This window comes from Dendrobates tinctorius, unplaced genomic scaffold (assembly GCF_039654945.1).
Source record: "Dendrobates tinctorius isolate UK_male_01 unplaced genomic scaffold, ASM3965494v1 ptg000037l, whole genome shotgun sequence".
NCBI lineage: Eukaryota > Metazoa > Chordata > Amphibia > Anura > Dendrobatidae > Dendrobates > Dendrobates tinctorius.
Window position 1 is genome coordinate 20,813,681 of NW_027361705.1, and position 26,198 is coordinate 20,839,878.

A 26,198-nucleotide genomic window follows, 5' to 3' on the forward strand; every position below is an offset into this window, starting at 1 on the left:
ACGCTGTGGTCAGCGAGACAATGCTATGTGAGGAGCCGTCAGTCGCTATGCTGTGGTCAGCGAGACAATGCTATGTGAGCAGCTGGCAGTCGCCATGCTGTGGTCAGAGAGACAATGCTATGTGAGGAGCCGTCAGTTGCTATGCTGTGGTCAGCGAGACAATGCTATGTGAGCAGCTGGCAGTCGCCATGCTCTGGTCAGAGTGACAATGCTATGTGAGGAGCCGTCAGTCGCTATGCTGTGGTCAGCAAGACAACGCTATGTGAGGAGCCGTCAGTCGCTATGCTGTGGTCAGCGAGACAATGCTATGTGAGCAGCTGGCAGTCGCCATGCTGTGGTCAGCGAGACAATGCTATGTGAGGAGCCGTCAGTCGCTATGCTGTGGTCAGCGAGACAATGCTATGTGAGGAGCAGTCAGTCGCTACGCTGTGGTCAGCGAGACAATGCTATGTGAGGAGCAGTCAGTCGCTACGCTGTGGTCAGCGAGACAATGCTATGTGAGGAGCAGTCAGTCGCTACGCTGTGGTCAGCGAGACAATGCTATGTGAGCAGCTGGCAGTCGCCATGCTGTGGTCAGAGAGAACGCTATGTGAGGAGCCGTCAGTTGCTATGCTGTGGTCAGCGAGACAATGCTATGTGAGGAGCAGTCAGTCGCTACGCTGTGGTCAGCGAGACAACACTATGTGAGGAGCAGTCAGTCGCTACGCTGTGGTCAGCGAGACAATGCTATGTGAGGAGCCGTCAGTCGCTATGCTGTGGTCAGCGAGACAATGCTATGTGAGGAGCAGTCAGTCGCTACGCTGTGGTCAGCGAGACAACACTATGTGAGGAGCAGTCAGTCGCTACGCTGTGGTCAGCGAGACAACACTATGTGAGGAGCAGTCAGTCGCTACGCTGTGGTCAGCGAGACAATGCTATGTGAGGAGCCGTCAGTCGCTATGCTGTGGTCAGCGAGACAATGCTATGTGAGCAGCTGGCAGTCGCCATGCTGTGGTCAGAGAGACAATGCTATGTGAGGAGCCGTCAGTTGCTATGCTGTGGTCAGCGAGACAATGCTATGTGAGCAGCTGGCAGTCGCCATGCTGTGGTCAGAGTGACAATGCTATGTGAGGAGCCGTCAGTCGCTATGCTGTGGTCAGCAAGACAACGCTATGTGAGGAGCCGTCAGTCGCTATGCTGTGGTCAGCGAGACAATGCTATGTGAGCAGCTGGCAGTCGCCATGCTGTGGTCAGCGAGACAATGCTATGTGAGCAGCTGGCAGTCGCCATGCTGTGGTCAGCGAGACAATGCTATGTGAGGAGCCGTCAGTCGCTATGCTGTGGTCAGCGAGACAATGCTATGTGAGGAGCAGTCAGTCGCTACGCTGTGGTCAGCAAGACAATGCTACGTGAGCAGCTGGCAGTCGCCACGCTGTGGTCAGCGAGACAATGCTATGTGAGGAGCCGTCAGTCGCTACGCTGTGGTCAGCGAGACAATGCTATGTGAGGAGCAGTCAGTCGCTACGCTGTGGTCAGCAAGACAATGCTATGTGAGCAGCTGGCAGTCGCCACGCTGTGGTCAGCGAGACAATGCTATGTGAGGAACCGTCAGTCGCTATGCTGTGGTCAGCGAGACAATGCTATGTGAGCAGCTAGCAGTCGCCATGCTGTGGTCAGCGAGACGATCTTATGTGAACATGTCCCATCACTATGGATGAAGTGTCACCATGATGCCTTCATGTATGAATCACTTATTTTTGTAGATGTAGGGTTGAATGATACCTTTTCTGCTGGGATACTACATGTACAGGAACATTCCTAACCTGGCTATATGGTCAGAACAATCTATCAAAGGAGCAGGGAAGCTGTAGAAAGCCCCAATTCAAGAAGATTTAGGAGACAGCAGATGTTCTGTAGCATCCTCACATTACTGCACCACATGCAGGAGGTCATAAGAGAACGGACTGCCCATGTTTCAGTGACTGATGTAAAGCTATATTCACACCACAGTGCCCGACTGCTGCACGCAACACCAAAACCCTGGGTGCACACAATAAAAAAGCCCATATCTACTCGATGGAGGCCAAGTGTCATTTAGCCTGCACCAAGCTGGTATACACTAGTATAGCATTTTCCTACGTGCAGAGCCACTGTCTGCTGTGCTACACCATATAAAACAAATAGAAGATAGCACACTGTGCATTTTATGTAACACGGGAGGCTTGGGGTGGGTGACATATGCCACTGAGGGGCTGGACAGTAGCTCACGGTGGAGGTATAGGTAGGACATGCTCCATCATGACCGTATACAGTCTATGCCCCTAATATCCGCTTATGAAAATAACTTACGTGATCCCACCAGCATTCACTGAAATTGGGCAGCTGATGCTCCAGGCTGTATTCCAGGAACTCGAACATAACGCTGATCATCATACACATCCACCAGTCCCTGATCACTAGTGTCTGAGAAGCAAGAGGACAAGAATGAGGCCATCTAAAGATATAGAGGAAGGACCCCACTGTTACACCATCATGGAGGCTGCGGGTCTGTGGTCTGAACCAATGTAAAATCGGCAATATATGCTTAGAAAGGCAAAGCCAAGAAGGAGATGGTCAGTCATCCCCGATGTGTGCGTCTATGAATACATAACCCCCGCTCCATCTCTCCCTCTTCCCAAAAGAAAGTAATATTAGCTAGAACTTACTTTTATATACCAGCCAAGAAAGTGCGCCGGTACAAAGCCATCCATCTTATCCTACAAAATAACAGAAGAAAACAAATTCGTTAACTGAATCCGAGTCCGTTGTGACCGACGGGAGAGGGGCCGCAACAAGGAGACCTTTCTATGATGTCCTTATTTATTAGGCATGAGCAAAAATGGTTTCAAGGAGCATCTATCTGGCCCTCCATAATAGGTCTAGTAATAGGTTTCCTAACTATGGATCTTTTGGTGCTTGTGTCCTGAAAGTTAGGAACACCCATATAAAATAGCATACGATACTTATCGAAAAGTTAAGGCATATGCAAAATAACCTCCCAGAGAGGAAGAGGAGTAGTCACATATTAGATTTGCAATCCTAAAAGTCATTATCGACCTTTTAATGAGCTTTGCCACACCACTTAGTGTCTGCATTGGCTTTTCACCCTATTTGCAGAAATGTGCTTCAGGGTGTTCATCCCTCTTCAGTGCACAGCAGGAGATTTTATTTGGCTGAATAAGAAGCCTCTGGCAGGGGTCTAAAGATGAATGTTATGGCAGGTCGCTAGAATAATTCACTTTATAGATCAGAAGAGGAGCCACCACCGATCTCAAGAACGAAGAGACTACAGAGCTAATTCACCTCGACATCTCCCGATTGTACCGGGCTGCAGCTGATTATAGAGCTGGACCCATTCACTATAATGGGGCTGTGCTGCTGCTCTCGTGTAGAGCCAGGGCGCCGCTGTGTGTTGGCCCCCCACCTATCAGAGAGTGATATCCTAGGATGTGTGACCACAGCCATCCATTTGCCTTCTGCTGGCTTCTTGGTTTAGTGGTTACGGTGTCATTTAGGAGCGTTAATCAGATAATCTGTTTCCTAAACACATTGAGGCAGGACTGACTTCAGTCTGGTACATTGTGTCCACAAGCCAGGTAATCTGTACACATGACAATCCCCGGGCAGACGTAGCAGAGCCGAGCAGCTCCAGCCAGAATCCGTCATGTCTGTTACATGACATAGCGCAGTAGAGAAATACAGGGGTGACAACGCTGCGGCGCCACCTACAGCCTCCGACCCCCACATTGTGGACTTGCTTTCAGTAATTACCCCCCTCCTTTTGCTTGTCATTTTGTTGCTTTAGTTTAGAGAGACAAATCCTTTCCAATCCCTTCCTAATCCAGGCTTGGGCTGTCAGCTATGGCTTCCAGATGTGGACTGGCACACGTGAACTATTGGCACTGCCATCTATGTGCGTCTTACGAGTCTGCACGCAAGATAAAAAGGGGAAGGGTGATTTAACGGTATGGTCAATACGAGACCGGTTTCTTCTTTGTAGAGCAAGTATGGCAGAGATATCTGCGTTGTGGAGAGCCGCAGAGTATCAGGCATCAGGACAACACAAAACAGGTGCTACATACAGCAGCCTGGATTTGGTCTTCAAAGGCCCCATACAAGACATCCAAATTATAGGCAAAAACCTCAAAGAGTGGTGTTCTCAGAGTCACAAGTGATCACAAATCTACAATGTTGGAGATATGTTTGTCTAGTGACACAAAAGACGACAAGAACGACGAAACATGATTGACTAGGACTTGTACAGCCGTGGCCAAAAGTTTTGAGACTGACAAATGTTGGCGTTCATAACGATTACGGCTTCAGCGCTTCCAGATCTTGTAACGAGAGGTTTCTGTAGTTACTGAAGTAGTTATGCGCTTTTAAAAACTTATCAAAAGAATATTTCAAATACTCAATATTTCCAGTGTTGTCCCTTACTTTCCAGTCTTCTGCCCTTCGCCCTGACAGCTGGATACCAGCTTCTGGGCCAAATCCTGGCTGATGACAACATCTTCTTACCTAATCAGGGCTTGGAGTTGATCATGAGGTCTGAGTTTTGTTTGTCCAACCAATTTTGTATAAATATTAAGACGAGGCTCTCAACGGGATAGAGATCTGGGGAGTTCCCTGACCACGGATCCACAGACTCAGTGCTTTCTTCACTTCTTTATCGCTTTTGCCTTGTGACTTTGTCTCCTTCAAGATGATAAAAGCATTGTCCATGACCACATTGCTCCTGGGTGGTTAAGAGAAGTTGCCTTTGGGGGATGTTTAGATCCCATTCATTATTCATGGCTGTGTTCTTAGGAAAAATTGTGAGTGAGCCCCTCCATGGATGAAAAGGACCCCACACGAGGGGTCTTAGGAGGCCTTACTGTTGGCAGGACACAGGACTGATGGTAGCACTCGCCATTCCTTCTCAGGACAATTACTCTTCCATATGTCCCAAGCAGTGTAACGGGGGCATCATCAGAGAAAGTAACATTGCCCCAGTCCTCGGCAGTCTAGTCCCTTTACCGCCTGCAGTTATTCTCATCTGATGAAGCCCCTTCAGAGTGTTTGGGACATCCAGAAGAAAGAATTGCAGAAGTATTGTCAATATAAAGGGTAAAAACTAATCAAATGCTGATAATTGTACTTCAACAAGAGAAGCATCTAAGATATAAAAACAATGAAGCCGCAAACTGAAAGCCAAAATTTGTGCCAGTCGGAGTCCATGGAAGTGCGGGATATCGCCGATGTACGCGGCATTCTCAGTCAGTCCCACAGATATTACTCAGTCAGGGGTCTTGTGGCTGCAGAGTGTGTCATTGAGGGAGACCACCAGAGATAGTACACTGCCCACACATCCCTTGTATACGTGCTGAACTAACTTTGGGAGCCCCTTTATGGTGTCATGAATCTCCATACATTAGAGAGGCTTTTCCCCTTTCAACTTTTTCATTTAAAATCTTCATTCCCATAAAATAAAAATAAATAGATAAATAAATAGGAGTCACTTCCCCTCTCCAGGTCCAGAGCTGCATCTCCACCGATGCTCCTCCGATTGATTGCAGGTTGTAATGACCTTGGCACGAGCCACTGAGCCCAGTGACTGGCTGCAGCGCCGTTGACAAGTCATCATTGCTGCAGCTTGTAAACAATCACCAGAGGAGCAGTGGAGATGCAGCTTTGGACCTGATGATGGTGAGTAACACTTACATTTTATAATTTGTAATCAAAGGAGGAGGAGTTTGGATAGAAGGACAAGCTGAGAAAACCCCATTAACAATTGTGCTTAGTGTGCGGCCGTATAAACTGATCAGGAGCACGAGTCCACGTGGAGCATCCATGTGTCACAGACGGGTCCTCATGATGAATGCCGTGTGTAATACTGCATCTCCCCTGTAGGGGCCACTAGAGTAGCAGTGATCAGCCAACAGATAGATAATTAACAATTATACGGAGGCTACAAGTGAGGTCACAGCGGCTCCCGTAATACAGAGGCTATAAGTGAGGTCACAGCAGCTCCATAATAAGGAGGCTACAAGTGAGGTCACAGCGGCTCCATAATAAGGAGGCTACAAGTGAGGTCACAGCGGCTCCATAATAAGGAGGCTACAAGTGAGGTCACAGCGGCTCCCGTAGTAAGGAGGCTACAAGTGAGGTCACAGCTGCTCCATAATAAGGAGGCTACAAGTGAGGTGACAGCGCCTCCATAATAAGGAGGCTACAAGTGAGGTCACAGCGGCTCCATAATAAGGAGGCTACAAGTGAGGTCACAGCGGCTCCCGTAATAAGGAGGCTACAAGTGAGGTCACAGCGGCTCCATAATAAGGAGGCTGCAAGTGAGGTCACAGCGTTTCCATAATAAGGAGGCTACAAGTGAGGTCACAGCGGCTCCATAATAAGGAGGCTACAAGTGAGGTGACAGTGGCTCCATAATAAGGAGGCTATAAGTGAGTTCACAGCAGCTCCATAATAAGGAGGCTACAAGTGAGGTCACAGCGGCTCCATAATAAGGAAGCTACAAGTGAGGTCACAGCGGCTCCATAATAAGAAGGCTACAAGTGAGGTCACAGCGGCTCCATAATAAGGAGGCTACAAGTGAGGTGACAGTGGCTCCATAATAAGGAGGCTACAAGTGAGGTGACAGTGGCTCCATAATAAGGAGGCTACAAGTGAGGTGACAGTGGCTCCATAATAAGGAGGCTACAAGTGAGGTGACAGCGGCTCCCGTAATAAGGAGGCTACAAATGAGGTCACAGAGGCTCCCGTAATAAGGAAGCTACAAGTGAGGTCACAATGGCTCCATAATAAGGAGGCTACAAGTGAGGTCACAGCAGCTCCCGTAATACAGAGGCTATAAGTGATATCACAGCGGCTCCATAATAAGGAGGCTACAAGTGAGGTCACAGCGGCTCCCGTAATAAGGAGGCTACAAGTGAGGTCACAGCTGCTCCATAATAAGGAGGCTACAAGTGAGGTCACAGCGGCTCCATAATAAGGAGGCTACAAGTGAGGTCACAGCGGCTCCATAATAAGGAGGCTGCAAGTGAGGTCACAGCGGCTCCATAATAAGGAGGCTACAAGTGAGGTCACAGCGGCTCCATAATAAGGAGGCTACAAGTGAGGTGACAGTGGCTCCATAATAAGGAGGCTATAAGTGAGGTCACAGCGGCTCCATAATAAGGAAGCTACAAGTGAGGTCACAGCGGCTCCATAATAAGGAGGCTACAAGTGAGGTCACAGCGGCTCCATAATAAGGAGGCTACAAGTGAGGTGACAGCGGCTCCCGTAATAAGGAGGCTACAAGTGAGGTCACAGCGGCTCCCGTAATAAGGAAGCTACAAGTGAGGTCACAACGGCTCCATAATAAGGAGGCTACAAGTGAGGTCACAGCGGCTCCATAATAAGGAGGCTACAAGTGAGGTGACAGTGGCTCCATAATAAGGAGGCTGCAAGTGAGGTGACAGCGGCTCCCGTAATAAGGAGGCTACAAGTGAGGTCACAGCGGCTCCATAATAAGGAGGCTACAAGTGAGGTGACAGCGCCTTCATAATAAGGAGGCTACAAGTGAGGTCACAGCAGCTCCCGTAATACAGAGGCTATAAGTGAGGTCACAGCAGCTCCATAGTAAGGAGGCTACAAGTGAGGTCACAGCGGCTCCATAAGGAAGCTACAAGTGAGGTCACAGCGGCTCCATAATAAGGTGGCTACAAGTGAGGTCACAGCGGCTCCATAATAAGGAGGCTGCAAGTGAGGTGACAGCGGCTCCCGTAATAAGGAGGCTACAAGTGAGGTCACAGCGGCTCCATAATAAGGAGGCTACAAGTGAGGTGACAGCGCCTTCATAATAAGGAGGCTACAAGTGAGGTCACAGCAGCTCCCGTAATACAGAGGCTATAAGTGAGGTCACAGCAGCTCCATAGTAAGGAGGCTACAAGTGAGGTCACAGCGGCTCCATAAGGAAGCTACAAGTGAGGTCACAGCGGCTCCATAATAAGGTGGCTACAAGTGAGGTCACAGCGGCTCCATAATAAGGAGGCTGCAAGTGAGGTGACAGCGGCTCCCGTAATAAGGAGGCTACAAGTGAGGTCACAGCGGCTCCATAATAAGGAGGCTACAAGTGAGGTGACAGCGCCTTCATAATAAGGAGGCTACAAGTGAGGTCACAGCAGCTCCCGTAATACAGAGGCTATAAGTGAGGTCACAGCAGCTCCATAGTAAGGAGGCTACAAGTGAGGTCACAGCGGCTCCATAAGGAAGCTACAAGTGAGGTCACAGCGGCTCCATAATAAGGTGGCTACAAGTGAGGTCACAGCGGCTCCATAATAAGGTGGCTACAAGTGAGGTCACAGCGGCTCCATAATAAGGAGGCTACAAGTGAGGTCACAGCGGCTCCCGTAATAAGGAGGCTACAAGTGAGGTCACAGCGGCTCCATAATAAGGAGGCTACAAGTGAGGTCACAGCGGCTCCCGTAATACGGAGGCTACAAGTGAGATCACAGCGGCTCCATAATAAGGAGGCTACAAGTGAGGTCACAGCGGCTCCCGTAATACGGAGGCTACAAGTGAGGTCACAGCGGCTCCCGTAATAAAAAGGCTACAAGTGAGGTCACAGCGGCTCCCGTAATAAGGGGGCTACAAGTGAGATCACAGCGGCTCCATAATAAGGAGGCTACAAGTGAGGTCACAGCGGCTCCCGTAATAAGGAGGCTACAAGTGAGGTCACAGCGGCTCCATAATAAGGAAGCTACAAGTGAGGTCACAGCGGCTCCCGTAATACGGAGGCTACAAGTGAGATCACAGCGGCTCCATAATAAGGAGGCTACAAGTGAGGTCACAGCGGCTCCCGTAATACGGAGGCTACAAGTGAGGTCACAGCGGCTCCCGTAATAAAAAGGCTACAAGTGAGGTCACAGCGGCTCCGTAATAAGGAGGCTACAAGTGAGGTCACAGCAGCTCCCGTAATAAGGAGGCTACAAGTGAGATCACAGCGGCTCCATAATAAGGAGGCTACAAGTGAGGTCACAGCGGCTCCCGTAATAAAAAGGCTACAAGTGAGGTCACAGCGACTCCCGTAATACGGAGGCTACAAGTGAGGTCACTGCGGCTCCCGTAATAAGGAGGCTACAAGCGAGGTCACAGCGGCTCCATAATAAGGAGGCTACAAGTGAGGTCACAGCGGCTCCATAATAAGGAGGCTACAAGTGAGGTCACAGCGGCTCCATAATAAGGAGGCTACAAGTGAGGTCACAGCGGCTCCCGTAATAAGGAGGCTACAAGCGAGGTCACAGCGGCTCCATAATAAGGAGGCTACAAGTGAGGTCACAGCGGCTCCATAATAAGGAGGCTACAAGTGAGGTCACAGCGGCTCCATAATAAGGAGGCTACAAGTGAGGTCACAGCGGCTCCATAATAAGGAGGCTACAAGTGAGGTCACAGCGGCTCCATAATAAGGCAGACACAGCGGCTCCATAATAAGGAGGCTACAAGTGATGAGACTGACCCTTTAAAATAAACTTTAACCTATATAAAGTTTGTAAAACTCTGTGTAAAAGTTGGCTAGCGTTCCCTGCAGCTCCGCTTACCCATAGGTTGTGATAAGGATCAGTCTTATTATTCGGATCGTAGATAAGGCAGTTTCCGCCATAATCTCGTTCTGGTAGAGGAACTCCCAATTTGGGGTCAATAAACTTCATGAAATGTCTCCCGTCATGTACAGTCTGCAAAGATCAGAGAGATATCAGTAACAAGGCCATCCTGCAGCCCTGAAAAAGCAAGACGCAGATGGAAACGAGAAAAGCTCAATTAGCATCACCTCCTAAATGGGAACTAATCCCACATCTCACTTTCATGGAAACGTGTCAGTGATGGAGGATCTCCTGGTCGTGGTTTTCCACGGTCATTCATTCACAGGTCACCGGCTCTTTATAGGAGCCTGCTCCCAAATATTAGGGAGCACTTATGGTATTTCTCCCACCTTGCGTCCCGTCCCGCAGCTCAGTCTCATTCTTTCCACCTGGTTTCAGCCTCACATTTATGACCCCTTACATTTTACCATGGCCTTTATTGACACTATTTACGGATGGGAAAACAATTTAACCCAAATCAGAGTAAACATAGTTAAAATTTTTTTTTTTTTTATTTCACTAAGCAACATAAAAATAAACTGTGTAATAGATCTTATCTGAGAAATCGGCTTCTTTATTCTTCTGGACTAATCGCTCTCAAAAACAGTTCTGTGAGTACAGATTTTCCCATTACTGAGATACAAGATGATAGCTGGTGTTCATAAAATTCTACGGGGGGAGGAGCTAGAGGCAGAGACCATCCTCCCTTCTTCATAGAACCTTATAGGCACCAACAGCCCTCTAAAAACTAGAACTAGAGTACACTGCGTATATGTAGTGCTCAATGCTGGAAAATAAATGTGATTGACATATGGCTACTACTGGTGGTTTCAAATGGAGATGGCAGCAATAAATGGCAGGTCACTTATTGAAGTAGTGGTGTAATTAATGGAGGAACCAAGGCGGTCTCAGCGGTTTATAGGATGAAATCCACACGTACAAAAGGAAAAAAAATTTGCGTCGACAAACCCTAGTGACACTTGAGATGTGGCACTTTCAAGAGCTCGTACACCACACTGACACACAGCCAGAACCTCCAATAAGCTGAAAGACATCAGAGCGGACACGGTTACCGAACGGCTCCGCTGCTCGACCAAAGAAAGGTCTACTAGGTGGGAGCAAACTGCGGAGGTCACCCCCTACATTATGTGGCCAGGCAGGGTTTGACCGCAGCATAACAGCTCATGAACATGTGAGCGCTGTGGGTCCGTATGGATCCGCAATGAGTTATGGGGCTCCCAGTTTCCAAATAAAGACTTGACTTCCTGGATTCATAGGGAATCCATGAAAGCGGAGACATGACGTCAGCTCACAAAGCTCATCACCAGATTGGTGGTGTTATTAGGATTGGACACCCAGCACCTCCACTGATCAGATGTTAGAAGGGCACAGTGCATGGACAAAGCTCTGTACTGCAGCTCAACTCCTATTCACATCAACGGGAGATGACCCGCAGTACCCAACAATGGCCACTATGCAGAGTATGGAGCTGTGCAGTTCTGACATTAGCTTTATGATGTCATCATTCCCATACATGCTGTGAACTCATTCTTACTGGTCCCAAATATTAGGGAGCACTTATGGTATTTCTCCCACCTTGCGTCCCATCCCGCAGCTCAGTCTCATTCTTTCCACCTGGTTTCAGCCTCACATTTATGACCCCTTACATTTTACCATGGCCTTTATTGACACTATTTACGGATGGGAAAACAATTTAACCCAAATCAGAGTAAACATAGTTTAAATTTTTTTTTTTTTATTTCACTAAGCAACATAAAAATAAACTGTGTAATAGATCTTATCTGAGAAATCGGCTTCTTTATTCTTCTGGACTAATCGCTCTCAAAAACAGTTCTGTGAGTACAGATTTTCCCATTACTGAGATACAAGATGATAGCTGGTGTTCATAAAATTCTACGGGGGGAGGAGCTAGAGGCAGAGACCATCCTCCCTTCTTCATAGAACCTTATAGGCACCAACAGCCCTCTAAAAACTAGAACTAGAGTACACTGCGTATATGTAGTGCTCAATGCTGGAAAATAAATGTGATTGACATATGGCTACTACTGGTGGTTTCAAATGGAGATGGCAGCAATAAATGGCAGGTCACTTATTGAAGTAGTGGTGTAAATAATGGAGGAACAAAGGCGGTCTCAGCGGTTTATAGGATGAAATCCACACGTACAAAAGGAAAAAAAATTTGCGTCGACAAACCCTAGTGACACTTGAGATGTGGCACTTTCACGCCTTACCTGAAAGAGGATGAAGATGAGGAAGAGCTCGTACACCACACTGACACACAGCCAGAACCTCCAATAAGCTGAAAGACATCAGAGCGGACACGGTTACCGCACGGCTCCGCTGCTCGACCAAAGAAAGGTCTACTAGGTGGGAGCAAACTGCGGAGGTAACCCCCTACATTATGTGGCCAGGCAGGGTTTGTCCGCAGCATAACAGCTCATGAACATGTGAGCGCTGTGGGTCCGTATGGATCCGCAATGAGTTATGGGGCTCCCAGTTTCCAAATAAAGACTTGACTTCCTGGATTCATAGGGAATCCATGAAAGCGGAGACATGACGTCAGCGCACAAAGCTCATCACCAGATTGGTGGTGTTATTAGGATTGGACACCCAGCACCTCCACTGATCAGATGTTAGAAGGGCACAGTGCATGGACAAAGCTCTGTACTGCAGCTCAACTCCTATTCACATCAACGGGAGATGACCCGCAGTACCCAACAATGGCCACTATGCAGAGTATGGAGCTGTGCAGTTCTGACATTAGCTTTATGATGTCATCATTCCCATACATGCTGTGAACTCATTCTTACTGGTCCCCCCCCCCCCCATCATTCAGCCACAATACCCGACACCCACCAAAATACCTGGGTGAGGTCTGGAGAATGGGCCATCTTTAGCTTGCGTCACTCCAAAACATAAGAAAACCAATATACTGGCAACAATTCCTCTGGAAATACACAATGGGAAAAACCTGAGCACCTTAGGACAAATAGATCAGAGTTATTAGATCAGAAAATATACAAACAAGAATAAAAATATTTGATAGTAAAATTATGAAACTAATATAATCTAACAAATATACAACAGTAATACAAATGACATTGCTGGTTTTGGCAGTCCCCAAGCTGCCATAGAACAGCCCCCGTCCAGGGACAGATCAGCGGCCATGCACAGGTTCTGTGGTCGCCTGTGTGATGTTGAGGACAAGGGTCACCCGCCATTTATGACGTGTAACAGAAGAGCACGTGGAGGTCAGGAAGGGCTGGTAAGGGACAGCAGCACAAACTTCCTCCTGTTCCCTGCGCACAAGGAATAAACAGGAAATCTCCAGAGCCAAAACGCACAAAGTTATTCATAGCAGCCGAGTCCTCCAGGATTTCACACTGATTTATGGTACAGGATCTACAAAATAGGACAGAAGTAGGCACAGAGTCTCCAGTGACATATTGCTCTGCCACGTGAGCCCCGCAACCATTGGTCGCTAAGGGGCTGCAGTTCTCTCCTCCGCCAGACGTCTGAAGCGAGTCAGCACAGCGGCTCACTTATGTCAGGTGAACCCTGCTGCAAACGTCAGGTGAGCTCCAGTGCAGACATCGCTGGAATGACGCTGATGCAGGAGATTTGTTTTCTTCCTTTCAAGATCCATAACTTTTCTATTTTTCAGGCAACACAGCTGTATGAGGGCTTGTTTTTTTGTTTTGCTGAATGAAAAGTAGTTTTGAACTGTGCCATTCATTTTACCATATAATGTACTGAAAAAAAAATGGGGGAAAAAAAATCCAACTGGGGTGAAATAATATAATTCTGACATAGGTTTTTGTTTTTACAGAATTCATCATTCGGTAAAAGTCATCTGGAACAAAGTTATCATCCACGTCAGACTGATAACGGCCATTCTATACAGATTTTGTTTCTATTTAACTGATGAAAAAAAAAAAAAAAAAAAAAAAGACACATTCAGGATACTGTATATAAGAAAAAAAAAAAAAAAATTTGTGTCACCATTTTCACAAACCCGTAACAATTTTATTTTTCGGTTGATGGGGCAGACTGGGTTTCTGATTCTTTTTGCACAGTGAGCAGACATTTTTATTCATGTCAATGTTGCACACACATGATGCTTTGATTGATTGTTACATTTTTTAGGGAGGTGTGGTGACCAAAAGGCAATTCTACCACTTTATTTTTTTTCTCTTTAGGGCGTTTAAGGCTGGTTTCACATTTGCGTTTTTTAGCGCTGGAAAAAAACGCATATGTGCGCATGCGTTTTTTCCCCTATATTTAACATGGGTGCGCATACCTGCGCGCTTGTAAGCGCATGTATGCGATTTTCATGCGCTGCGTTTTTTTGGGGTGTGCGTTTGTATTTTCCAGACGCAGCATGTTGCATTTTTTGGCCCTGCAAAAAAGCGCATGCGCACATATGCGCACGTTTTGCGCTAAAAATGGCCATTATAGCCTATGGATGCGCATATGTGCGCACTGGCATGCTCATGTATGTGTTTTTTTGCATATGCGTTTTTTTTTTTTAACCATGGAATTTAGGGGTTTGGGTTAGAGTTAGGGTTAGTTAAGGGGGTTTAGGGTTAGGGTTGGGGTTTGGGTCAGGGTTAGGGTTAAGTATGGTTTGGTTAAGGGTTAGGGTCAGGATTAGGGTTAAGTATGGTTTGGTTAAGGGTTAGGGTCAGGGTTAGGGTTAAGTATGGTTTTGTTAAGGGTTAGGGTCAGGGTTAGGGTCAGGATTAGGGTTAAGTATGGTTTTGTTAAGGGTTAGGGTCAGGGTTAGGGTCAGGATTAGGGTTAAGTATGGTTTTGTTAAGGGTTAGGGTCAGGGTTAGGGTCAGGATTAGGGTTAAGTATGGTTTTGTTAAGGGTTAGGGTCAGGGTTAGGGTCAGGATTAGGGTTAAGTATGGTTTGGTTAAGGGTTAGGGTCAGGGTTAGGGTCAGGATTAGGGTTAAGTATGGTTTGGTTAAGGGTTAGGGTCAGGGTTAGTTAGGGTTTAGGTTAGGGTTAAGTATGATTTGGTTAAGGGTTAGGGTCAGGGTTAGGGTCAGGGTTAGGGTTAGGGTTAGTAAAGCCATGGTTTGGGTTAGTGTGAGGGGCCACCTAATGTTGGAAAAAACGCAAACGCGGTAAAAACGCACTAAAAACGCATACAAACGCATAAAAACGCTGCGTTTTTTTCATGCATGCTCATAAAAATGCTTGAAAAAAACGCAGCAGTTGTATGCTTTTGTATGCGTTTTTTCAATGCGTTTTTTTGCGGGAAAAACGCGCTGCAAAAAAAAGCAAGTGTGAAACTAGCCTAAGTTTGTTTTTTTTCATTACATATTTTAGTATATTAGACTAATACATACAAAATGCTTATGTTTTTTCCTTTATTTTTATTACATTATTTTTAAAAATGGCAACTTGAACTTTTGTTTTTACATTTTAAAAACATATTTCTGTATTTGCATTTTTTTTTTTTTTTTTTTTTTTTAAGTCCTCTTGGGAGATTTCAACCTGTGATCACATACTATACACTGTGCTCCGGCTACACAGTTGAGCTTCATAGGAGGATCAAGATGACAGTGATGAGGGGGGGGGTCTTACCAAACTTCTGGCTGACATAGTAATCCATTGATCCCAAATGATCGAGTCACAGGGGAGGGCCATTGGAGCCAGCGCTCTTTCAACTTAAATGCTGCAATCACAGATTGACAGTGGCATGTAAATAGTTAATAGCCACTGCCAAAACCCAATGACTGGTGGCGGCTATTTGATAGAACCAGTAGCTGCCGCGTGTGGTGGGAGCCAGGGCTGTGGAGTCGGAGACGGAGTCGTGGAGTCGGAGTCGGTGCTCATTTTGGTGGAGTCGGTATAAAATGGACCGACTCCGACTCCTAAAATATATAATACATTGGGTACAGTAATTCAATGCAGGATGTGCTGAATATTTTGTCAAAGGAGTTTGGGAAAGTTATGAAATGTCCTATAAATGGCTGTTATATTCCTGATCTAAGGCTACATTCACACACAACGTTTTTCCTGTGTTTTTTGAGGATACGTTTTTCAGCTACAAAAGTTGATCATCTTTTTAAAAAACTGCATCACCTGAAAGGTTTTTGAGCTCATAGATAATGTTTTCAATAGCAAAAGCAGATTAGAAATCTGCTCTATCCATTTATCCATATCTGTCTATCCATATCGTATCTGTACCAAAAAGAATGAAAACCGGGTAGTACACCAATATATATTCTGTTCTATCTAAACATCTTGATTATTGGATCATAAAAATGATTAAATGTCTGAGGTTCACATTGTACTACAATAAATTTTTCACTTAAATATAAGCAATATGTGTGGGAGTCGGAGTCGGAGTCGGTGTAAGGGAAATTGAGGAGTCGGAGTCGCAGGTTTGGCTTACCGACTCCACAGCCCTGGTGGGAGCGCAGCTCCTGGGCCTCCGCCACACCGGAGGACCCCTTCCTAGGACGTGAATACAACAGCCATTTGCTAGAAGTGGTTAAGAATGGGGTTATCGGAGCAGTGGACAACCCCTTTAAAGAGCTAGGCCACACTAATATTTTTTTCTAATAAATTCATTTATTTTTCTCTTGTAGTATTGGTAGATGATTTTTGTGCCAAATTCTTTAAAATGGCGCACATGGTTGAACAATTTAGCAAAATTAATCCGTATTCTTTCATTTGCCTAAATATTTTGTGACTTTTTAGTGTAAAAGCCACAAGATTCATTAAAATGTTGCAAGCAATTATGCAAAGAGTCCAGGTGTACATATATACACACTGCAGGGAGGAGCAGAAGACTGGATGACCAGGTGTACATATATACACTGCAGGGAGGAGCAGAAGACTGGATGACCAGGTGTACATATACACACTGCAGGCAGGGGGTGGAAGATTGGATGACCAGGTGTACATATATACACTGCAGGGAGGAGGAGGAAGACTGGATGACCAGGTGTACATATATACACTGCAGGGAGGAGCAGAAGACTGGATGACCAGGTGTACATATATACACTGCAGGGAGGAGCAGAAGACTGGATGACCAGGTGTACATATATACACTGCAGGGAGGAGCAGAAGACTGGATGACCAGGTGTACATATATACACTGCAGGGGGGAGCAGAAGACTGGATGACCAGGTGTACATATATACACACTGCAGGCAGGGGGCAGAAGACTGGATGACAAGGTGTACATATATACACTGCAGGGAGGAGGAGAAAGACTGGATGACCAGGTGTACATATATACACTGAAGAGAGGAGCAGAAGACTGGATGACCAGGTGTACATATATACACTGCAGGCAGGGGGTGGAAGATTGGATGACCAGGTGTACATATATACACTGCAGGGAGGAGCAGAAGACTGGATGACCAGGTGTACATATATACACTGCAGGGAGGAGGAGGAAGACTGGATGACCAGGTGTACATATATACACTGCAGGGGGGAGCAGAAGAATGGATGACCAGGTGTACATATATACACTGCAGGGAGGAGCAGAAGATTGGATGACCAGGTGTACATATATACACACTGCAGGCAGGGGGTGGAAGATTGGATGACCAGGTGTACATATATACACTGCAGGGAAGAGGAGGAAGACTGGATGACCAGGTGTACATATATACACACTGCAGGCAGGGGGTGGAAGATTGGATGACCGGGTGTACATATATACACACTGCAGGCAGGGGGTGGAAGATTGGATGACCAGGTGTACATATATACACTGCAGGGAGGAGGAAGACTGGATGACCAGGTGTACATATATACACTGCAGGGAAGAGGAGGAAGACTGGATGACCAGGTGTACATATATACACACTGCAGGCAGGGGGTGGAAGATTGGATGACCGGGTGTACATATATACACACTGCAGGCAGGGGGTGGAAGATTGGATGACCGGGTGTACATATATACACACTGCAGGCAGGGGGTGGAAGATTGGATGACCGGGTGTACATATATACACACTGCAGGCAGGGGGTGGAAGATTGGATGACCGGGTGTACATATATACACACTGCAGGCAGGGGGTGGAAGATTGGATGACCAGGTGTACACATATACACTGCAGGGAGGAGGAAGACTGGATGACCAGGTGTACATATATACACTGCAGGGAGGAGCAGAAGACTGGATGACCAGGTGTACATATATACACACTGCAGGCAGGGGGTGGAAGATTGGATGAGCAGGTGTACATATATACACTGCAGGGAGGAGGAAGACTGGATAACCAGGTGTACATATATACACTGCAGGGAGGAGGAGGAAGACTGGATGACCAGGTGTACATATATACACTGCAGGGAGGAGGAGGAAGACTGGATGACCAGGTGTACATATATACACTGCAGGGAAGAGGAGGAAGACTGGATGACCAGGTGTTCATGTATACACACTGCAGGCAGGGGGCAGAAGACTGGATGACAAGGTGTACATGTATACACTGCAGGGAGGAGCAGAAGACTGGATGACCAGGTGTACATGTATACACTGCAGGGAGGAGCAGAAGACTGGATGACCAGGTGTACATATATACACTGCAGGGAGGAGCAGAAGACTGAATGACCAGGTGTACATATATACACTGCAGGGAGTGGCAGAAGAATGGATGACACTTGCACAAAAAGTAGCAATTGACAAACCAGTTAAAGACATCTGGAAACCAAAAACCCAGCGAACAATGGTGAACACAAAACAGGGGAATAGAAAAAAATAAGAAGTTAAAATTAAAATAGGGAGTAAATGAACAGACAAAAAAAGCCAAAAAAAAAACACCATGAATAATTAATCTGACCCTTAACTTTCTTCGTTAAAAGGTGTATAACTCCCAAATGATTTAAAACAAGTTTTCGTTGCATTCTATGGAGGAAAAAAAGTGGCTGCTTTTAAAGTCAATCCTTCTGAAACAAAAATAAAAATATGAATAAAATTATGTATACGATATATTTATATTCAGCTTCTAGCTACTTTAGCGCATGGATCTTGATATTGTGTGCCCATTGATGGACTCCTCTGTACATTTATTTCATGGTGAGTTGTGGTGTGAATACAGCTCTAAACAAATGTGTCACCTCCGCAGGTAAAAGGATTAATGGCGGCTCTGCTGGCTCCCTCAGCACCCGCATGGCTTAGCAACATTCCTCATACAGTGGCAGTTTAATTACCTGACAGGTTGCACAGAGGTAATCCCTCAGCTCCAGGCAAACTCATAATATCCTACAACAGATTATGCCCTTGAGATAGCAACCTCCTAGTAACGAGACAACCACCTCCACCCTCCTCCTGTCAGGAGAGGCAGAATGAGTAACATGACCTGTATGAAGCACGTGTTATGTTATGGCACTTAGACCGTCCTTGCGCCGTGCCCTCTGGTCTCCTGATCAGTATCTGCACTCCACCTTCTATTTCATTCATTCCTTCTCTGCCATAGAGGAGTATGTAACGTGTGGACTTTGCCATCAAGTCATGTCTAGCGTTACAGATGTTCTCTGAAACTAAATATACATTTAGGATTAAATTCAAAATTACTTTTCTAACATACTTGAAATTAAAAATTCCCTATTGTTCCACTTTCTTCTTTTTTTTTTTTTCTTTAATTTCTCAAAGGGGTTGTCTTCCACTTTGACATCACCTTCTAAATCCCTATGTTTTTCCCCCTGCAAAATAATACTTATACTCCCCTCCAGTGCTGGTGCCGTTCCAGCTTTGTTGGCACTTGCTCTCCCAGGTATCAGGTAACATTATGTCAAGCAATCCCTGCAGCCCATCAGCGCTGGCTTCACTCTCCTCGCCTATGGATGCAATTATGTAATTGACAGCCGAAGCTTTCCGACAGCTGCGACTGCTCTCACTTCCTCCAGACGTCTTGATTTGTCTGAAGGAGAGGAGAGTGAAGCAAGCGCCGATTGGCAGCAGGGATGGCATGACATTATGTCACACGATCCCCAGGAAAGAGACTGCTGACACGGCTAGAACAACGCCTGCACCGGAGGAGAGCATGAGTGTTATTTTACTGGGGGAGGACAAACATAAGCATTCAGAAGGATACAATCCGCGGCACTGGCCACTTATCCCTGCGGATTTTCAATACAGCGCATGGACGAGGTTTCCTAAAATGTAATCCCCAGTGCCAGTGGTGAACACTCAGCTGTTATCCATGGCACACACCCTAAAGGCTACCTTCCCACAATCAGTGTTTCATACTTTTTTTTAGGTTTTTCGGCACCTATTAGCCAAATTAGGTTATATGCGTTTTTCAAAGCTTTTTCTCTTTCCATCTTTGTCATTCTTGTACGTCCTCTCACAGCATAAAAAAACTGCACCAACTCGTTGGGGACACTCAGTCTTGGCCGCAAATTTAACTATTTGCAGTCCAAAGGGTTACATGTGTGCTGAAATTCAACAGCATGCATGGATATCCAGAAGAGCGGGGTAGTTTCACACCGAATCTTTCCACTGCAAAATGTGTTACCTATACTTTTAAAAAAAAAAAGTAGTAATTCAAAGTAGAAAAAGAAACATGTTTTCTATCATATGTTTTATTTTCTGATTTTTAGGAGCTGCAGACTTCAAATGTTCGAGGACCTCCATAGTACAGTGTAGTGGGCATGCTCTGTGCCTGCGCGTGGAGGGGGAGGAGGTGATCTGTGACCATCACACAATGTATATGGTGCCATCCTGGATTCTCTATATACAGGTCATACCAGTCATTATAATCCAGCCTGGGATCTAAAGAGATCACTACTCAAAAGTTCTCTCCCTATTCTTATACAGGTTGATAGAGACGACGGTGCATCAAGTTCTACCTCTCTCCACCAATTGTACATTTTGTCACTAAATTAACTAACTAGAATCCGCAATGTTGTGAATATCGAGGAAATCATCCTTCGGGGCGAGAATTAGTTTGCGGCAATGTGTTTTTACCAAAATATGGTGCTTTGTACATCCGTGTGAACAGGGCTTACAGCAGAGCAGTAATCAGTAAACAGGACAGGCTTTACCTTTTTGTATTAAAGGCGGTGTCTTGTGGCGTCTCTTCAAGTAACGTGACATACACCAAGGAACACGTCAGGATAAATAGCACGGTTAACGTGTGCGCCCTCCTATAAACATTTCATGAAGAGGAGAAAAAGAAAAAAAAAAAAAGTTATGCATTACAATGTGGTAACGATCGGACTGCATACTTATTACACACAACTCAAGAGCACATTAAATAATGTCGTGGAGAATCTATGACTGCAGAGTCCGAAAAGAAGTATTCTGGTGCGAGTCAGTCTTCACCTATTCACTGGGTAAGTGATAACACTTTGGACCCCTAAAGTTGGCCAAACCCGCTGACATAGTAAAGATATTCCCTCAATTCACCCCAACAGAAGATGTCAGGGGAGATCAGTGTCGAATAGCATGAATTTTCACACAAGATCATTTTCAGTAGACGAGCTGCCGCCAGAGCCATTCGCCAGCGACTTCCTCCTCTAGGTCTACGAAAGCACATGAACATTCAGCCAAGACATGTGAATGGGGGGATCGGGAGAGACAGCAGCTATCTTATCTGTGTGGACTCCCAAACTGAGGGACTTGGGTCACCCATTCTCCCCTGGTCACAAGACCACAGGTCTTCAATCAAGCAAAGGGCAGCCCATCGCACAGTCACCACACACGTGAGACTTTGTTCCGTATAACTCCTCCGGGCTGCCAGCTCGTGGCTAGGACAGAATGGGCTACACAAGTTCTCTGCTCCGACAATAAGGGGGGAGCCAGCAGACTGACAATGATCTAACAGTTACTACATGGCCAGTGGATAGATGATAAAAGGCTATTCTGGTCTAAGCAAGATAACCGTGCATAAAAAAAAATATGGAAAAGAAAGAAAAGGATTAGCCAAACAAAAGACTAAAAGGGGTTGTCTGCTATTTTTATATTGATGTCCTATTAACTTTCTCCTCTCACTCCATTGAAAACATATGAACACTTGGTTGAATGCTGAAGTGTAAAGAGATGTTGGAAGAGATAGCTCTACGACCATCAACTAGCTACGGTGTATGGCGAGGCGAGCTTTACGATTCGTCATCAATATTATGTGCGTGAGGGTACGGGATCCAGTGACCCACCCCACCACCGATCAGCTCCAGATGCATGTAGACAGTGCACGTAGCAGCCGCTGCAGGTCAGCTACTTTACCATCAATTTCTTTTACTCAGTTATATAGCGCTTTACAGGCATTATCGGTACTGTCCACAAAGGGAATACAGATTGTAAGCAGGGCTGTGGAGTCGGTGCTCATTTTGGTGGAGTCGGAGTTGGAGTTGGTATAAAATGGACCGACTCCTAAAATATATAATAAATTGGGTACAGTAGTTCAATGCAGAATGTGCTGAATATTTTTTCATAGGAATTTGGGAAAGTTATGAAAGTCTTAGTTACTCACCGGTTAACGGTATTTTTCGGAGTCCATGACAGCACCACCTGAGAGAGGGGATCCTCCCTTCTTAGGAACAGGAAAACCTACAGATACAAAAAGGGCGGCACCTCTCCCACGCATCAGTTGGATTACAGAGTATAAAAAGAGGACCTCCAAGGTTAATGCATGATTATATGTACAACAATATTAATACTTAAATCTTTATCACCCGTGGATATGTACAAAGGGAAGACGTGCACACCCAAATTAACTAAGGGAAGGGAATCTATGGGTGCTGTCATGGACTCCGAAAAATACCGTTAACCGGTGAGTAACTAAGACTTTATTCGGTCGTCCATGACAGCACCACCTGAGAGAATTACAGAGAGTAATCACTACTTTAGGGGGGGGACTACAGCCTGCAGAACCCTGATACCGAAGGAGAGGTCTGCAGAGGCACCCAAGTCTAGTCTATAATGACCATAAAAAGTGCTCGGAGAGGACCAAGTGGCCGCCTTACAAATCTGGTCGATGGAGACTTCCGATCTCTCGGCCCATGAGGTCGCCACGGCTCTGGTGGAATGCGCCTTCAATTTCTCCGGAGCTACTCTACCTTTTGAGGTATAAGCTAACGAGATTGCTTCTCTAATCCACCTGGCTAGTGTAGTTTTGGACACTCTAAGACCTTTCCTAGGGCCTTGGTAGGAGACAAAGAGGGCTTTGTCTTTCTTCCAGGCATCGGTAGCCGCTAGATATTCCAAGAGGCATCTCCTAACATCTAAAGTGTGTAGCTTCTCCTCTTTCTCATTAGTTGGATTAGGGAGGAAGGATGGAAGGACTATTTCCTGCGACCTATGAAAGCTGGAGGCTACTTTTGGTAAATACGCTGGGTCGGGTCTAAGTATTACCCTATCCTCTTTTACCTGAAGAAAAGGTGGGCGCCTAGACAATGCCTGAATGTCGCTTACCCTACGGGCTGACGTTATGGCTATTAGGAAAGCTATTTTGAGGGACAGGCTCCTAATAGAGGCTGACGAGATGGGTTCAAATGGCGCTTCTGTCATAGCTGTGAGGACTAGGTTCAAATCCCATGGCGTGAGTCTATTTTTTACTATTGGTCTGGATCTACTCGCTGCTTTGATAAATCTATTGACCCAATAATTAGCCGCGATATTGCAGCTAAAGAGGGCCCCTAAGGCGGATACCTGTACTTTAAGGGTACTGGTGGAGAGACCCAAGTCCAGTCCTTTTTGTAAAAATTCCAAGATCTGGCCTATGGGGACGGAATCATCAGTATTTATATTTGAGCTTTCGAGGAACCTCTTCCAAATTCTGACGTAAATCTTAGTTGTCACCACTTTCCTACTTTTTAGTAGAGTGTCAATTAGGTCTGGGGAGAAGCCTTTACTTTCTAGCAGTGACCGCTCAAATTCCACGCCGTGAGATGTAGGCCAGCCACCTGAGGGTGGAAGACCGGGCCCTGGGACAGAAGGTCCGGGATGTCCGGGAGAACCCAAGGATCGTCTACCGACATGATCCTGAGGTTCGAGAACCATGCTCTTCTGGGCCAGAACGGGGCGATGACTATGACCCTTGCCCTGTCTTTCCTGATCTTCCTCAACAACAGAGGAAGTAGAGATAGGGGAGGAAAGGCGTAGGCTAGCCTGAAGTCCCATTTTATCAGTAGCGCATCTACTGCCAGAGGAGTCTCCCTGGGATTTAGGGAACAAAACTGTCGTTTTCGAGTTCTCCTTGGTGGCGAATAGATCCACCTCTGGCTGACCCCATCTCTGCACAATCTGAACGAAAATGGAGGTGTTCAAGGCCCACTCTCCTTGTTTTAACAGATTGCGGCTTAGGAAATCTGCCGCGACGTTCTCTTTCCCTCTTATGTGAAGAGCCGTGAGAGATAAAAAATGACGCTCTGCTAGCTGGAACAACTGTCCTGCCACATTCATCAGAGTTCTGGATCGAGTTCCGCCTTGGTGGTTGATATAGGCCACGGCTACTCGATTGTCCGAGAGAACCCGTACGTGATGGCCCTGTAGATACATAAGGAGCTCTTTAGCTGCGAGTACTACCGCTGTTAATTCTTTCAAATTAGAAGACATTTGTAACTGATCTCGTTCCCATAGGCCCTGGACCAGAATTTCCTCCATATGCGCCCCCCAACCGGAAGGACTTGCGTCCGTGGTGACCACGCGGGTAATGTTATACTCCCAAGGGACCCCTCTAGACAAGTTACTTCTTTCTAGCCACCACTCCAGGGACTCTATCGTGTTTCTGGATAAGGTCAGTCGACCTTCTAAATTACCCCCCAGGATTCTCTGATACCATAAAACTTGGCCCTGTAGAGTTCTCGTATGAACTTGGGCCCACTGGACTGCGGGAATGCAGGATGAGAGGGAACCCAATAGGGACATGGCTTTCCTGAGGGACATGGAGGGGTTGTTGGAAGCGTTCAGGACCCGGCCATGCAGGTGCAGCAGCTTCTCTGGGGGCAGACGGCATTCCTGCTTTTTTGAATCTAGGGTTAGGCCTAGAAATTGTTGAATTTTTAATGGCTGCAAACGGGATTTTTTGATATTAAGTATCCATCCCAACCGCTCTAGAGCCGCCGTTGTTTTCTGTAATTGTTCTAAACACTGCTCAGCTGAACTGCCTATTATAAGGAGGTCATCTAAATAGGGGACGACTAGAATGTTTAGCTCGCGCAGATGGGCCATCACCTCTGCCATCACTTTGGTGAATACTCGGGGCGCAACCGCCACCCCGAAGGGTAGGGCCGCGTACTGGATTGACCCATCCAACTGAACCGCCAGTCTAAGGAAAGATTGGTGTGCTAGACAAATCGGTATATGGTAGTAAGCGTCTTTCAGATCTAGAACCACCATGAAGCAGTTTTGAAACAGCATTTTTATTGCGGTGTTAATTGTTTCCATTTTAAATGGACGTACAACCAAGAATTTATTGAGGGCTTTGAGGTTAAATATAGCCCTAAATGAGTCGTCCGGTTTACGGACCAAGAACACGGGGGAATAGAAACCTTTCCCCCCTCTTCCTCTGGAACTCTCGTCAGGACTTTTTTGTCCAGTAGCTCGAGGACCTCGGTCTCCAGGGCAGCTTGTTCTAGCGGGGAAGATTTGAGTGGAGTTACCTTGAACCGATCTTGGGGAACGCAGGAGAACTCTAGGTGCAGTCCTGTAGATATCACCCCCAGTATCCAGCTGCTAATTCGAGATTCTGGCCCAGGCCGGGTAGAAGGCAGATAATCTTCCTCCTACCGGAGCCACTAGTCATTGGGGTGGCTTCTTATTATCCCGTGATGGACCTTCTTGGCGCCCCCCTCCTCCATACATAAAGCCCGTACCTCTGGTTTTTTTGTTGTCCCATCTGTTCTGATCTCTGGCCTGTCTCCTGCGGGAATACCCTTTCCTAGAAAAGGGACGTCTCCAGGATGTATTCGGAAGACTCGGAAATTTCTTTTTCTCATCCCCGGCTTTCTCTAATAGCTCGTCTAGAACGGAGCCGAACAAGTATTCACCCTCACAGGGGATAGAACAGAGACGGGACCTGGCTTGGATATCTCCCGGCCAGCATTTTAACCAGAGGGCTCTCCGGGCCGAATTAGACAAACTTTCAGACCTGGCCGCCATTCTTACTGAGTCCGCCGAGGCATCTGCCAGAAAGGCCGCAGCATTCTGGATAATAGGAAGAGACTTACGGATTGAGGCTCGCGAGGTTCCATCCTTTAGCTGAGAGTCCAATTGATCCAGCCAGACCATCATGGATCTGGCTGCGCACGTGGCTGCTATTGCTGGCCTTAGGGCGCCTGCTGACATCTCCCATGTGCCCTTTAAAAAGGAATTTGCCTTTTTATCTAGGGGGTCTTTAAGGGAGGCCATATCGTCGAAGGGTATAGATGACTTTTTTGAGGCCTTAGCTACCGCTGCATCCAGCTTGGGGGCCTTATCCCATCGACTTACTATTGGGTCCTCAAAGGGGTATCTACGCTTGAAAGCAGGCGGCATCGAACCCTTTTTTCCGTTTTTTTCCACTCCCTGTCTATCAGGCTCTGGACTCTTTCGTTTAGTGGAAAAGTCCTTTGTTTTCTG

The 26,198-nt window shown here is 46.5% G+C and overlaps 1 protein-coding gene across 1 annotated transcript in view; it reads right to left on the reverse strand.

Moving 5' to 3' along the window:
* PTDSS2 (phosphatidylserine synthase 2) overlaps positions 1 to 26,198 on the reverse strand; it is a 96,073-nt gene that overhangs the window by 18,313 nt on the left and 51,562 nt on the right. The window contains exons 2-7 of the mRNA XM_073573891.1: positions 20,684 to 20,785; positions 12,518 to 12,600; positions 11,885 to 11,952; positions 9,591 to 9,725; positions 2,685 to 2,735; positions 2,329 to 2,442 (exon numbers count right to left, since the gene is read on the reverse strand). Of these exons, the coding sequence (XP_073429992.1) occupies positions 2,329 to 2,442; positions 2,685 to 2,735; positions 9,591 to 9,725; positions 11,885 to 11,952; positions 12,518 to 12,600; positions 20,684 to 20,785 (553 nt within the window). The remainder of the gene's footprint in view (positions 1 to 2,328; positions 2,443 to 2,684; positions 2,736 to 9,590; positions 9,726 to 11,884; positions 11,953 to 12,517; positions 12,601 to 20,683; positions 20,786 to 26,198) is intronic.